Source organism: Leopardus geoffroyi, chromosome A2 (assembly GCF_018350155.1).
Source record: "Leopardus geoffroyi isolate Oge1 chromosome A2, O.geoffroyi_Oge1_pat1.0, whole genome shotgun sequence".
NCBI lineage: Eukaryota > Metazoa > Chordata > Mammalia > Carnivora > Felidae > Leopardus > Leopardus geoffroyi.
The window spans coordinates 60522975-60536643 of record NC_059331.1 but is presented as its reverse complement, the minus strand read 5'-3'; the positions used below and the strand labels follow the sequence as shown (position 1 = coordinate 60536643).

The window sequence follows — 13669 nt, the reverse complement described above, 5'->3', positions numbered from 1 at the left end:
AAATAGCTTTGCAAGAGGCAGGTAAAGTGCTCTCCAGTAAGCTCTGGGACATTTATCTTCAGTGTTATCCAGAGCACACCTGAAATCAAATACAGTCCCTACCTGGCGTCAGGAACCTCTGTGTGCCTCCAGCTAGCTCCACAGCAAATTGCCACCACGTGGTCAAAGTAAAAATTTCTCCATTGCCTTGGCTGACCTAGAAATGTTTTATGTAATTTGCCATTATCTGGAATGGAAACAGTTGTTAAAAAATAAATCTTTTGACTTTGTATTGTTAAAAAAAAATAGCAAGTCCAATCATATTTCTGTATTTGGCAAAAATGCCACTGAAAATAATATTAGTTATTTTATTAACAATAGCATTAACAATAATGAATTTAACAAAACTGTAGTAAAGTCTATACATTGAAAGTTATAAGTCATTGCTGAGAGAAACTGAAGACATTTAAAATAATGGAAAGATATACAACGTTCATGGATATGAACACTCAATATTGTTAAGATAGCATTTCCCCCAAAACTGATCTATGGACATAGTACAATCCCTATTGAATTCCTAGGAGGTTCTGTTTTTTTGTGTGTTGTTGTTGTTGTTGTTGTTGTTTTAACCAACAAGCTGATCATAAAATGTACATGGAAATTCAGAGTACCTAGAGTAGCCAGAACAATTTTGAAAAGAGAACAAAATTGGAAGAATTATACAATCTGACTTCAAAATTTACTAAAAAGTTACAGTAATCAGGTTAGTGTAGTCAACGGAATAGAAATGGAATAGAATAAAAATTCTAGAAGTAAGCCTTCACATTTATGGCCAAGGCAATCCTTTGGGGAGAAGTGAAAATTTCAACAAATGGTCCTGGAACAACCAGATATCCATTGTGAAATAAAAATAACACCGTACTGGGAATGCAAGCTGGTGCAGCCACTCGGGAAAATAGTATGGAGGTTCCTCAAAAAGCTAAAAATAGAACTACCCTATGACCCAGCAATTGCACTACTAGGTATTTATCCAAGGGATACAGGTGTGCTGCTTCAAAGGGACACATCCACCCCAATGTTTATAGCAGCACTATCAACCATAGCCAAAGTATGGAAAGAGCCCAAATGTCCATCAATGGATGAATGGATAAAGAAAATGTGGTATATACAATGGAGTATTACTTGGCAATCAAAAAGAATGAAATCTTGCCATTTGCAACTACGTGGATGGAACTGGAGGGTATTATGCTAAGTGAAATAGTCAGAGAAAGACAAAAATCATAGGATTTCACTCATATGAGGACTTTAAGACACAAAACAGATGAACACAAAGGAAGGGAAGCAAAAATAATATAAAAACAGGGAGGGGGACAAAACAGAAGAGACTCATAAATATGGAGAACAAACAGAGGGTTACGGAAGGGGTTGTGGGAGGGGGATGGGCTAAATGGGTAAGGGGCACTAAGGAATCTACTCCTGAAATCATTGTTGCACTATATGCTAATTTGGATGTATATTTTAAAAAATAAAAAAAAACTAAAAAAAAAAAAATACCATACTTAGGTATTGACTGCCCTGAGACCCAGGTGCTGTCAAGGTCAGACTCTCCTGGGGTGTCTCCCCTCAGCCCTCCGAGTCCTTCAGGCGGCCCCTCTTCTGTGCGCCTCAGTCTTGGCAGCTGCCCGCATGCAGACTTGCCACAGAGGTCAGGGCCCGCTGGTGGCCCCGTGTGACACATACCGGTCCTGAGCGGGCCCCTTGGCCAGTGTGGGCACTGGCTGTGGAGTGCGCTCCCTCACAGACCCCTTCCCTGACCCCGGGACCCTGAGGATATTTGCTCCAAATCGGGTAATAAAGAATGTGGGTTGTGTTTAACAATAAGCTCGACATTGACCACTCCATCTTGTTTCCTGTTGTGAACAATCATTTCTTCCTTCACAGAAAACAGACAGAAGCCTGACTTTATCTGCCCTCAGGTGAGTCTCTGAGCCTCCTGCAGGTGCTTCCCGTGTCTCAAAGCCTTCACCGTGATTCCTGAGGAACACAGTCTTTTGTGGGAAACCTTGGGGTACTGTGATGACGTGATCGAAGACAAACCGGTTTCCCTTGACGTCACAGATGCGGACTGCCCCCCGAAGGGCTCGCCATACTCCGCTCACTGGAGCTTGCGATGAGACCTCTCTAGGTTCTTCACAAGTAACATGTGAGCTAGTGCACAGGTGTGAGCGATGCCCGTCTACTTTCTGTCTGTGAGCATGTGCCGCTTGCAGAGGACACCGCGGTCCATGACCGTGTGCAGCAGTGGCAGGGCTCGCCGTGTGCCAGGTGGGTGACCGCACCTCGCAGGCCCCTGGGGAGCACACGGCCTCTGCCCCTCCTGTGCCACAAAGACAGAGAGTGGCCCCTTTCACATCGTGGCCCGGCTTCAAGCACACATTTTAGAGAGTAAATCAGGTGTAGCGAAACACGGTGACTACCGTCCCCTTGACAAGACGTCATCTTCTCCTGGAGTATGAGTAACAGGAGGCTTCACAGCACCCGTGTCAGCGAGGTCCGTGCTGTCTCCCCTACATTTCCCTGAGCACACGGAGAGCACAGGCTCCCTGTGTTCCTGGAAGGATGGTTCTGGGGAATATTTTGCAGTTGTAAGTGTCTGAATATTGTATCCTGACTTCACAACCTCAGTAACTTTGTACCAAGTGCCCTTTAATGCATTTGAAGTAAAATTAAAAAGGGCAAGTTATTTACTTGAATGTCACCCACCACACACACACACACACACACACACACACACACACAGACACACACACCTCCCGCTCTGGCCCGCAGGGATTGTTGCAGAAAATGTTTCTTTGGTAACCAAAGAGTTTGGACCCAGTTGAGCAGCTAGCGCTTTAGACACCTTCCGTGGCCTGCTCCTGAGGCCTCACCCGAGTCTTAGTCTTCGAGGCCCACCCACCCAGGGCCTCCCCGGGACGTCGATCACGGGGAAACCTTGTAGGACTTAATGCAGCCTGTGTTCCTGGCAGTTGCTGGCAGACAAACTTATTGGGAGTACTTCTGTCCGGCTGTTTATTTGTCTAGGGTGTATGGTCTGCTGGTTATGTACAAATCAGCCAAACAGTGAATATATGAATAAGGGGGAGGGTCCATCATGCAGGTGAAGCTGCTTCTGTCTGGTTTTAAAGGCATTTCTGTCAGCAGAAATCCACCGGGTGGCTTGTTTTAATTTTCCGCTGGTGGTGGAAGCCTGCAGTGTCCTTCTCGCATGAACCTTCTGCATGTTTATGGCGCGAGACCCCCTCTGGCACTCAGCCTCCAGGCGCTGCCTGCTCCCGAGCCTGCAGATAAGAGGGGGCCCCAGCGGGGAGACGTCCACGGACACCGTGGAGCCTGCAGGGTCCCCACGTGCTAGCCCACCCAGCGAGGGCCTGCTCTGTAATGTGTTCCTCCTTCCCTGCTCTGCCCTAGCCTAACTGGGAGCAAGGTGTCCTTGTCGCCATCCAGTGACTTCACCCTACACCCCACCTTGGCTGCCGGCACAGAGGACCACCTGCCGCTGAAGGTGAGCCTGTGTTCAGATGTAGGGCTTGGGGCTCCCTCGTAAGCTGGGCTCAGCACCATACCTGGATGCTGGTCGCACTGGTGTTCTGCATTTACTGGGTGCCTGGGCCACTACACAAAGAGCACCGACGGTGTGTGTGGAGTAGGAGGAGAAGCGAGAGCAGATCACGCTCCTGACAGGGGCCCGTGCGTGTGAGAAGCAGAGTCCCCAGACAGGTGTCCCTAAAACAAGCCTCGTATGTGTGCTCTGGTGCCACATGCTGGTGATGGCCACGTGGTAGGTGACACAGAGCAGAACGCCCGCTGTGATAGACTCTCAGCAGTGGGTGTTTTCAGGGTGTTCTGTGTAATCCCTTCAACTTTCTGTGTGTTTGTAATAAATGTTGGGGATAAATGTTGGGATAGAGAAGGGGTGTGTATAACTGACGGTCAACACAGAGCGTGTGAGCCACACACGGGGTTGAGTGAGGAAGCCTGCAGATGATACGCTCATGGCCCCAGGACAGGGCGTGTGGGGTGGCCTGTGTGGCCAGGCAGGAGACACAGGTAGACACAGTATGGTGGCAGCCTCACCAGCAAGTGAGTGTAGAACCCAGCAAGGCAGGGCTGTGGAGGACCCGGGTCCCACCGTCCATCCTTCTGTGTGCTCCCTTCCAGGGTGGCTCACGAGGCCACCCAGCCAGTGGGGCCTGAGTTGCTTCTGTAACAGCACGAGGCTCCAGACAATGTGCTGGAAGCCTCGGCTTCGAGCTTGACTGCACTTGAGAGGGCCCCTCAGACCCTGGTGCTCAGCCGCCCATGCACATTCATTGAACTCACGCCCTTCCCCGGGCTGGGGCTTCCTCTCTGCTCATTCTGGAACCCGCGTTTAATCCTGACACCCTGTGTGCCCCCACTTCACGCCAGGCCCACCCCTCTGCGGGCGACCCCAAGGCCCGTAGCTCTTAGCAGAGTCATTAGAGAGAAATGGGCACCATAAGACACACTTGGACTTGGAGTCCACTCTGGTGTGCAGGCGTGACTGGTTCCACAGCCCAGAGTAAGTTCTTTAACCTCCTGGAGTGCCTGGGTCTCCACGCTTGCAAGATATGCATGGACTCTGTGTGGGGTCCCGAGTCCTGCTGCCAGTGTCCAGCTGGGACTGGTGCTCAGTAAATGGTAACCCCCATCCCCCATCACACCTGCTTTGGACCTCGCTGCCCATTAATTATAATCCTCATCTGAGGACACAGACTCATCACTGATCTCTGCATTACCTGCTTCCTAAGTTTACTCAGTATTTTATTTATTTTTGGTAACAGATGAAGCATCACTCCACCCCCCCCCAGAAAAAGGCAGGGTCCTGATGTGGTCAGCTTCTGTGTGGCCCAGCCACGTGTGGTCTGCTTCTGTGTACGTGGCTTGGCCACGCTCTTTGTTCTCATGTTTTCCTTTCACTTCAGTGTTTCACATCATACGTATTCCTAAAAAATAGATGCTCACAACACATCGGTTACTCTTTATTTCACAGAAAGGACATAGTGTGTATGTGATGTTTGGAATTTGGGGGAATCACCTCTCGGTCAAAACGGTGGTTCCCTGTCCCAGGTGGCCGAGCTCATTTGCCTTCCTTCTGCGACTGCTTCTTGTAACTCCCCTCTGCTGTGGGCCAGCAGGACGTGTGCCCCCATGCAGGTCTCTGTGATGAGCAGTAGGCCATCTCTTCTACAAGGCCAGACTCTTCTACAGGGGTGCTCGGTCTGCACTCCCGCAGAAGCATATGCATATTCGGAGCCCCGTAGGTCCGTGTCGTCCCCAACACCCGGGGCACCTAGTGGTGTGGCTGGCGGCTCACGATCCCTCCCAGCCTTCCCCTCACCACCGATGGTGCTGAATGTGCATTAGCCATGTGAATTTCCTTCTGTGGGAAGTGCTTGCTCTTGTCGTTGGCCCATTTTCCTCCTGGCCTGTTTCTGCTTTTCTTATAGATTTATTTGTGTTCCTTATAGATGCTTGATACAAATGCCTCATTAGTTGGGTGAATTACAGATAGAGTGTCACAGCAACTCGACTCGATGCTTAGCTGAACTCAACATTTGATGAGTCAGAGTCACACTCACACTTGTGCATATTTTATGATAATGCTTTTTGGTCTCGTTTAATCTTGAACCCAATCTTCTAAAAGACAGTCATCTATACTTTCCACTACTAATTTTCAACATTTGATTTTGAGAGTTGAGTCCTCACTCTGTGGGTCATTGGTGTGCTTAGTGTGAGGTAGGGATCCAGCTTCATCCGTTCCAGGTGGGTTTCTGTTGTTCCAGCTGCTTTTGCTAAACATCAAATGGACCTTCTTTCCCCCACTGATTTATTTTTTTGTATGTCTCGTATAGTTTTTATTCCATACTTCCTCCACTACTGCCTTTCTGTATTTAGTTGAATTTGCATACTGTGCCATTGTGATTCCCATCTTCTTTCCTTTTGCTTATACTTTTTAGTTACCTTCTTACTGGTTACCTTGGGGATTACAATTAATACCTTAAACTTATAAGAGTCTAGTTTGAATAATACTGTGTTAATTTCGGTAATATGTACTCTGATCCTCTACATCTTCCTACCTCTTCCTTTATATTGTTACATCTTTCCACATTGTGTGCCCATTAAGAAAGATTTATAATTATTCTGTGAATTGGTCTTTTAAGTCACCTAGAGAAGAAGAGGAGTTACAAACCAAAGTACGACAATCCTGGCTTATGTCTCGACCTGTGTGGTTATCTTTCCGAGCGTACTTTATTTCATCTACTGTCTAGAGCCTCTGTTTCAGCCTCAATATCTCCCTTTAGCATTTCTTGTAGGGGAGGTCTGTTGCTCATGAGTTCTCTCAGCTTTTGTTTATCTAAGAACATCTTAATTTCTTCTTTATTCCCAAAATACGGTTTTGTTGGATTTAGAATTCTTGGTTGGCAGATTGATTTTCCTTCCAGGACTTGAAAGGTGCCCTCTGGACTCCATGGTTTCTGATGAGAAATCAGCTGTTGATCTTACTGAGGCCCCTTGTATGTGATTAACCACTTCTCTCTCAATGCTTTCAGACTCCTCTCTTTGGGTTCTGAGAATCTGGCCGTGCTGTGTCTTGGTGTGAACCCTTCTGAGTTTATCTTGCTTGGAGTTTGTTGAGCTTCTTGGATGTGTAGATCCATATCTTCCATGGGATTTGGAAAGCGTGCAGGCAGTGTTTCTTCAGATACTTTTTCTCTCTGCCCCCTCTCTTCTTCTGGGCCTCAGGTCCGCCAGGTGCTCTTCATTTTCCTTTGTTCCATTTTTCTCCCTGGTCCTCAGGTTGGAGAATTTCAATTATCTTCAGCCTCACCGATCCTTTCTCCTCCTGCTCTGTTGTGAACTCACTCTTCTAGTTAATTTTTAATTTCACACTTTTCAGTGGCAGAATTTGGTTCTTTTTTGTAATTCTATCTCTTTATTGATTTTCTCTTTTGTTCATTCGGTATTTTCATGGCTTCCTTTAATTCTTCACCTTGGCTCATTGAGCACATTTAAGATAACTGACCTAATGTCCTTGACTACTAATTCAAATGTCTGGGCTTCTTCCAGGAAATTCTGTCAAATTATTTTTCTCCTTTGAATGCGCCATATTTTCCTGTTTCTCTGGATGTTTTATAATTTTTTTGTTGAGAACTGTATATTCTGAGTATTATAATGTGGTTAAGTCTGGACATCAGATTCTCCCACTGCTTGGGATTGTAGATCTTTGCTTGTTGAACTATCAGTTTGTGACTCTCCCAAGCTACTTTTGCAAAACATGTATTTGTTGTTGCAAAGTTTCTCTCATTATCTCTGTGGTCAGCCAGTGTTTTCCTTCAATGTCTGGCCGCAAATAGGGGGAATAAGTGTCCCATTAGATGCTCCCAAAGACAGCTACTGCTGCCAAGGGGGCCAGGGCAAGCGAGCCCTTGTGCCGGCCCCTCGGGACATGACCAGACCAACCAAAAGGCACAACAGACAAGTTTTGGAGTACAGAGTCCCTACTGCCTGCACAGGAATGAAGGCTGTTGGCCTGTCGCCACAGGACGACCGAGGGTGGGTTGTCGCTGCTTTGTCGACACCACTTACTCGGGAGAGTTGGACAGCATCTCTTCCCTGGTGCTGTGCACCGTGTCTGGTCTGGCTTCAGAGTCTGGAATAGTTGACCCCAAAGGCTCTCTTTAGCACAGTGGTCACATCTGTGGAGGACGAATCTCTCATGCTTCCTGTTCCCTGGCTTTGTCCTCAGGTGAAGGATGCCGATGTGCACTCTGAGAACACGTGTCACCACCTCCCCACAAATCTCTACCCCGCAGGCAGGCCTCCACTGTTCCACTGCCCGGCTCCATTGTGTTTCTGTTTTCATTCTAAACAAACAGTGTGCTTCCCTGGGGCATCATTTCAGTAATACCTTGATCACCTTTGCTTCCAAGCACCATCACCTCCTTCTGTGGGTTTTTCTTACACGTCCTGCCTCTACCAGGTTGCTGCCCACTCCGTGGCCCTCTGTGGCCGGCGCCCCCACCTCTTACCCGTCGGAGCCCTGCCCCCACCTCAGCTCCCACAACTGCCTCTGCGTTGGGTCCCCTGGGGGCCTGTCCATCTCAACAGCGTTGTCCTCACGCCTGGCTTTTCTGCAGTCTGTTGCCGTTTGCTTCCTCTTCTTCAGGGAGCCATTGTTCATGAGGTTCCCCTTTCATTTCCTTCCTATTTAACCTCATTCATGCCTCAGTTTGTATCTTGACTAACTCTCAAGAGCTGGCTCTGGGAGGAGGACAAAGGCATGTACGGGTTTAGAGATCTAGAGACACTGGACTTGCAGAACCTTCCAAGGAAAGTTGTGCACAGCTGCACAGTCCAGTCCCACCGCACACAGCCCTGTAAGTCAGAAGGAGCACCGTCCCCGGCCATTTGGCAAGAGCCAGGCTCTCCCCTGTCGTCTGTGCAGGGGATTTGAAGTCACCGTCAGCAGGCCCAGTAGCACCAGGGCAAGGGAGAAACCTCCTGCTTTCGAGAGATGGTGTGAAGACATTCGGGGCCCCTGGGTAGCCAGAACTCACCACCAGCAAGCAGATTGTGCAGAGAAGGTGCCAAGCAAGACGAGGCGGCCTGTGTTGTGTCTTCCCCCCATGCCAATGGTCCAAATAGGCTTTGCTGGCCCCCAGGAGACCCTCCTGCTCATCAGGAAAAGCACCACTTGTCTCTGTCCTGATGTGCGTGCAGAGGGAAAAGCCACCCCCCAGCGCAGCCTCATCAGCAGCCCCACATACAAGTGAGTGCTCTGAACTCAAGAGGCGAGATGGCTGCCAGTGTCCCAGAGCCCGTCGTGGCTCCATCTCCAAATTGTGCTCTTGCTGCTACATTCTGTCCCCTTTGGCAGTGCGAGAGATGCCATGTCACGTATTTCCTGTTATTTCTCTGCAGGTCTCAAAGGACCAACAGGAAATGAGTTTGCCTGTGGAAGGAGACAGTGCTGAGGGCAAAGGCCCAGCTTCAGGTAAGACATCACACAGTGTGGGAGTTGACATCCACCCAAGTTTGATTCCCTAAAGAGGAAAATGTTTTCTCCAGAAAAACAAGGAGAGGGAGAAATCACCGGTGGGGAGTCAAAGGCTAGGACGCTTGTTGTCTCAGTGGCAAGGAGGACAAGCTTGGGCTCACGTAGTGTCTGCCAATGGTGCCTGGCGTCCCCATGCTAGCCCCACCACCTGCTCTGTGTGCCACAAAGCAGCAGGTGCAAGACGTGGGGCTGAACGCCCCGCTGGCAGAGTGCCTGCAAGGTAGGAGCTGGCCCTGGATGGCGTTGCTGTGGCTGCCGATGTGAGCCATGGACCCTGACGTGCAGGGGTGGCCAGCCTAATGATGGCACCAGAGCGAGGGCCACGGAGAGTTTGACTAGTGACTGGAACCAAAGGCCTGATGTGCTCTGTTAGAGGCTCAGACTCCACCACCCGCACGCACGCTGTCTGCCGAAATGCACGGTGATTTCGTTGTTCACTCGCCTGACCCTTCCAGAGTCCTTCTGAGACGGCCCCACCTCATCTAAGGAAATGTTCACCACTCAGCTTTTAAACAACTACCTACCCTTGGCCACGATGACACCTCCTGCTGCCACCATCACTTCAGAGCTCACAGTGCAATTCTCCAGTGCTCCTGTTTCTAGAAAAGAGGTGGAGGCTGACCTTTCAACACACCTGTGGCCGCAGGAGTCAGTGGCTCCTGTTCCTAGAAAAGAGGTGGAGGCTGAGAGGGTGAGTTTGATTTCTGCGTGATTCCAGAAAGGGCCAAAGCTGGATTTTAAGAAACATAAAATACAAGCAAGTGGCATAAGTGACAGGGAGCCTGAGCCTCAGGTCTGGGTACATGGCAGGTTGGCTCCTGAGTGGACTGACGCCACGGGCACATGCATGTGCACACTGTCCATGTGGGTGTGGTGCTTGTGGACAGGTAAGAACAAGGCGTCCTCAGCCAGGGACGGAGGCAAAGAAAAAACCCACAGAGAGCCCCGTGGGCACCTGCAGCCTATGTCCCAAGGGCCCCTGCCTCCCTGGTGAGCCGGGTTCTCACGGCCTCACATAAGGGAGAGACAGGCCCAAGCTCAGGGTGCAGCCAGAATGGAAGGCCGATAAGTCATCCTGTAAAATCGGGACTCAAATGGCTACATGTGCATTGTAGTGGTGAGCCCGGAGGAACCCCGTGCTCCCCTCCCACAGGACACAAGAATGAACCTTGGAGCCGAAAGGAGCTGAGAAAATCCCCAAACTCCTCAAGCTGAGGATTAACACCAAGTGATTGTGGACCAGCCGTTTGCAGGTGCCGAGAGGCGCTCCCCTCGCAGGAGCTGGGAAGATACCAGCCGCTCTCATCCCACATGGCCACGCCCTCATGGAGGCCAAGGCCACCACCGAAAAAGACACATGTTGGGAGCTGGGCTCAAGGACCAAATGCAAAGTAACTGTGGTTGTTGTTTGGGGAAACGACAGGCAAAGGGAAAAACATCTGAAGAGAACAGAAAACTTGTTTAAATTGCATGTGTATTTGAAGAGAAACCAAATAAGACTTAGAGCTGCAGAAAATACCACTGACGTGGGGCAGCTGACTGAGGGTTTTGTAGCACACGGGTCACAGTTGGAGTTCGTGAGCTCGAAGCTGGAACTGGAGAAGTTACCTGACACTCAAAGAAGGGACGACAGGCGGAGAGCGTGACCGGAGGTGGGGCTTGGGTCTGTGGTGTGAGCGGAGTCCCCCGCAAGGAGTGCTGCTCGGGGGGCATTGTGCGAGGCAGTGGGGCTGAGGGCCCTGCACTGCAAACCCACACACACTCGGGTCCAATGAGTCCAGGAACGGCAAATGAGACTGTAGATATGTCGTGAGCAAGCTGGCACACTCCAGAGACAAATAAAATGCGTATTTTTAAATATTTGGCGATAAAAAAGGGGAGTCCTTCCAGGGAATATCGACTAGCTACACTCATTGTAACAGAAGCTACAGCAGAGTGGAGTCCTGCCCGCAGTACAGGGAGCCATCAGCCCAGGGCTGCCCTCCTGGCTGATGCACGTTTTAAGGTGAAAGTGAAACAGGCACTTCACACAGAAGTAAGGAATGTTAGGGAGTGAAAAATAGACCATTTTCATAGCATTTTTAGAAAGCGATGTCCCTAGGAACAGACCTAACAAAAGACACGCCGGACTCATGGAGAAAATGATAAAACTTGCAGAGAGACGTTTTAAGGAGCCTGATGAGTGCGGACAGACACAGCTCACGGAGTGCGTGCCAGGCCTCCCAGAGAGGCCAGTGCAGGATGCCAGCTCGAAACCCTGCGTCTGAGATGTGTGTGGAACTGCAAAGGATCAAGAATGCCAAGAAGCAGAAAAGGAGCAATTTAGGATGTCTGGCTGGGCTGCTTCCACGAAGCTGGTGAATCAAAGACAGAGTGGTGCCCGTGCAGAAATAAGCGCAGGGCCTGGTGTGGTGGCTTGCAGGGGCCGCGAGCACGTCAGTGGGCACAGGGACACTGTTTCTGGCGTGGGGCGACTGACGAGCAGGGGTGGGTAGATTGTTTCATAAACGCGGAAACATTTGGTGCCATGTGGGAATAACACTAATGAAACCAGACCCCACCTTGTACCGTTTACACAAATTAATTCCACGTGGACTAAAGACATAATGCGTGAAGGGACAACTATACAAACTGGAAGATAATATTTGGTACTATCTTCTTTTTTTAAATTTATTTATTTATTTTGGGAGAGACGGAGAGTAGGGGAGGGGTAGAGAGCCAGGGAGAGAGAGAATCCCAAGCAGGCTTAGCACTGTCAGCACAGAGCCCGATGCGGGGCTCGATCCCAGGAAACCGTGGGATTTTGACCTGAACCGAGACCCAGAGTCCGATGCTTCACAGACTGAGCCCCCGCGGGCACTCCTGGTACTGTCCTTATGTCCTCATGGTGACTGAGGGTCCTTAAGCAAGATTTTCTTAAAGGCACTGTCCCTAAAGGAAGATACACAGAAATTAGATCACACCCAGATACAAAGGGAGGCTGTCAAAAATTGGGAAAATATTTGTAACACATAGATGACAAAAATTGGTGTCCAGGACACAAAGTACTACGACACCAGCAGGAAAAACGTAGACACATGATGACTAGGCACTTCAGGGAACAGGGAACCCAGAAGACCCACAAACAAGTGCGTACCTGCTGCCATCCTCCGGGAAATGTGACTGAAAACCACATGTGGTGGGGTGAGGTCCCTGTCACATGAGCAGGTGTGAGTCTGACATCACTGAGTACTGGCACAGGTGGGCCTGGGACGTGCACGTGGCTGGTGGGCTGGGCCAGTGCTGCACCCACAACTGGTGGACAAGGCCGTGGGCACCACCAGTCATCCTGGGTGTGGGTGGGGAAATGCCTGCCCGCTGCACCAGGAGCCATGAGCATTGCTGCTGGGTCCGAGGAGATGCCCAGTACGGGGATCCCAGCATGGGGGATAGGTGGAGGAGGGTTCCCGCTGACCCGCTGAGCAGGGCTGTGTGTGCAGACACAGATGTCCTGTGCAGAAGCAGCTGCCCTCCTGGCAAGATGTCAGGATGGACTGCACCAGGAACCTGTCCTTGGCCTTCCTTGCAGAGGGCCGGTTCTGCACCTGGGGCCAAGGACTGGGCGCGCCTTCTGCTCACCGCCCTCGGGTGCTCATGGCACTTTCTTTTGCTCTGCAGGAGCCGAGGAGCCCACACTGGCCAAATGGGCTGTCCACACACCAATGGCCTTAGAGATCCGGGCTCGGGAGGCAGCCCTGGAGAAACTCAGGCTCCCGCACACACTGCCCTCCAGCAGCCAGAATGTGCCGCACATGGATGTCCCCTTGGAGAGGCAGCAGGTCTACAGCATGGAGCCTGCCACTGTCACCACCACCAGGAAGCCTGCAGATGGGCAGGTGTGCAATGGAGAGGACATCCAGCTTCCAGGACAGATAAAAGAGGTGACTTGGGGCCAGGCATCGCCATCCAGCTAGGAAGCAGAGGGCCCGCTCGATGCTCAGGGAGAGACCAGGGTCAACCTGGATATCTCTGTCAGCACAACTTGTGTCCGCCCTGCCACGGAAGCCCCTGAGTCCAGGGCAGGCGCTCACCCCGACTCCCATGATGCCTGGCTGGCCTGAGGCCGGCAGGCGCTCCCGCCATGTTCATGATGCAGTGCAGCCCTCGACTCTATGCAGGCACCAGTGGCAGCCGATGGCCCGGCTTCCTCCAAGCGGAGTGCTGGGTCCTGCGTCCAGAGTCAAGAAAAGAAGGGAGACTGTGAGCACCCTGACTTGTGCTACACGGAAAGACTTTGACCACCCCTGCGCCTCACTCCACCTGGAAGCCATACTTGAAAGGCATTCATAAGTTTCTTGGGGCGCCTGGGTGGCGCAGTCGGTTAAGCGTCCGACTTCAGCCAGGTCACGATCTCGCGGTCCGTGAGTTCGAGCCCCGCGTCAGGCTCTGGGCTGATGGCTCAGAGCCTGGAGCCTGTTTCTGATTCTGTGTCTCCCTCTCTCTCTGCCCTTCCCCTGTTCATGCTCTGTCTCTCTCTGTCCCAAAAATAAATAAACGTTGAAAAAAAAA

General features: G+C 50.7%; 1 protein-coding gene across 2 annotated transcripts in view; it reads left to right on the top strand.

The window, feature by feature from the left end:
• LOC123606123 (probable palmitoyltransferase ZDHHC11B) overlaps positions 1-13439 on the top strand; it is a 43873-nt gene extending 30434 nt beyond the window's left edge. For both annotated transcript variants that reach the window (XM_045494076.1, XM_045494077.1), the window contains 4 exons: positions 1921-1955; positions 3451-3544; positions 8986-9058; positions 12779-13439. In XM_045494076.1, coding sequence (XP_045350032.1) covers positions 1921-1955; positions 3451-3544; positions 8986-9058; positions 12779-13074 — 498 coding nt within the window. In that variant the 3' untranslated portion in view covers positions 13075-13439. The remainder of the gene's footprint in view (positions 1-1920; positions 1956-3450; positions 3545-8985; positions 9059-12778) is intronic.
• The last annotated feature ends 230 nt before the right edge of the window (positions 13440-13669 follow it).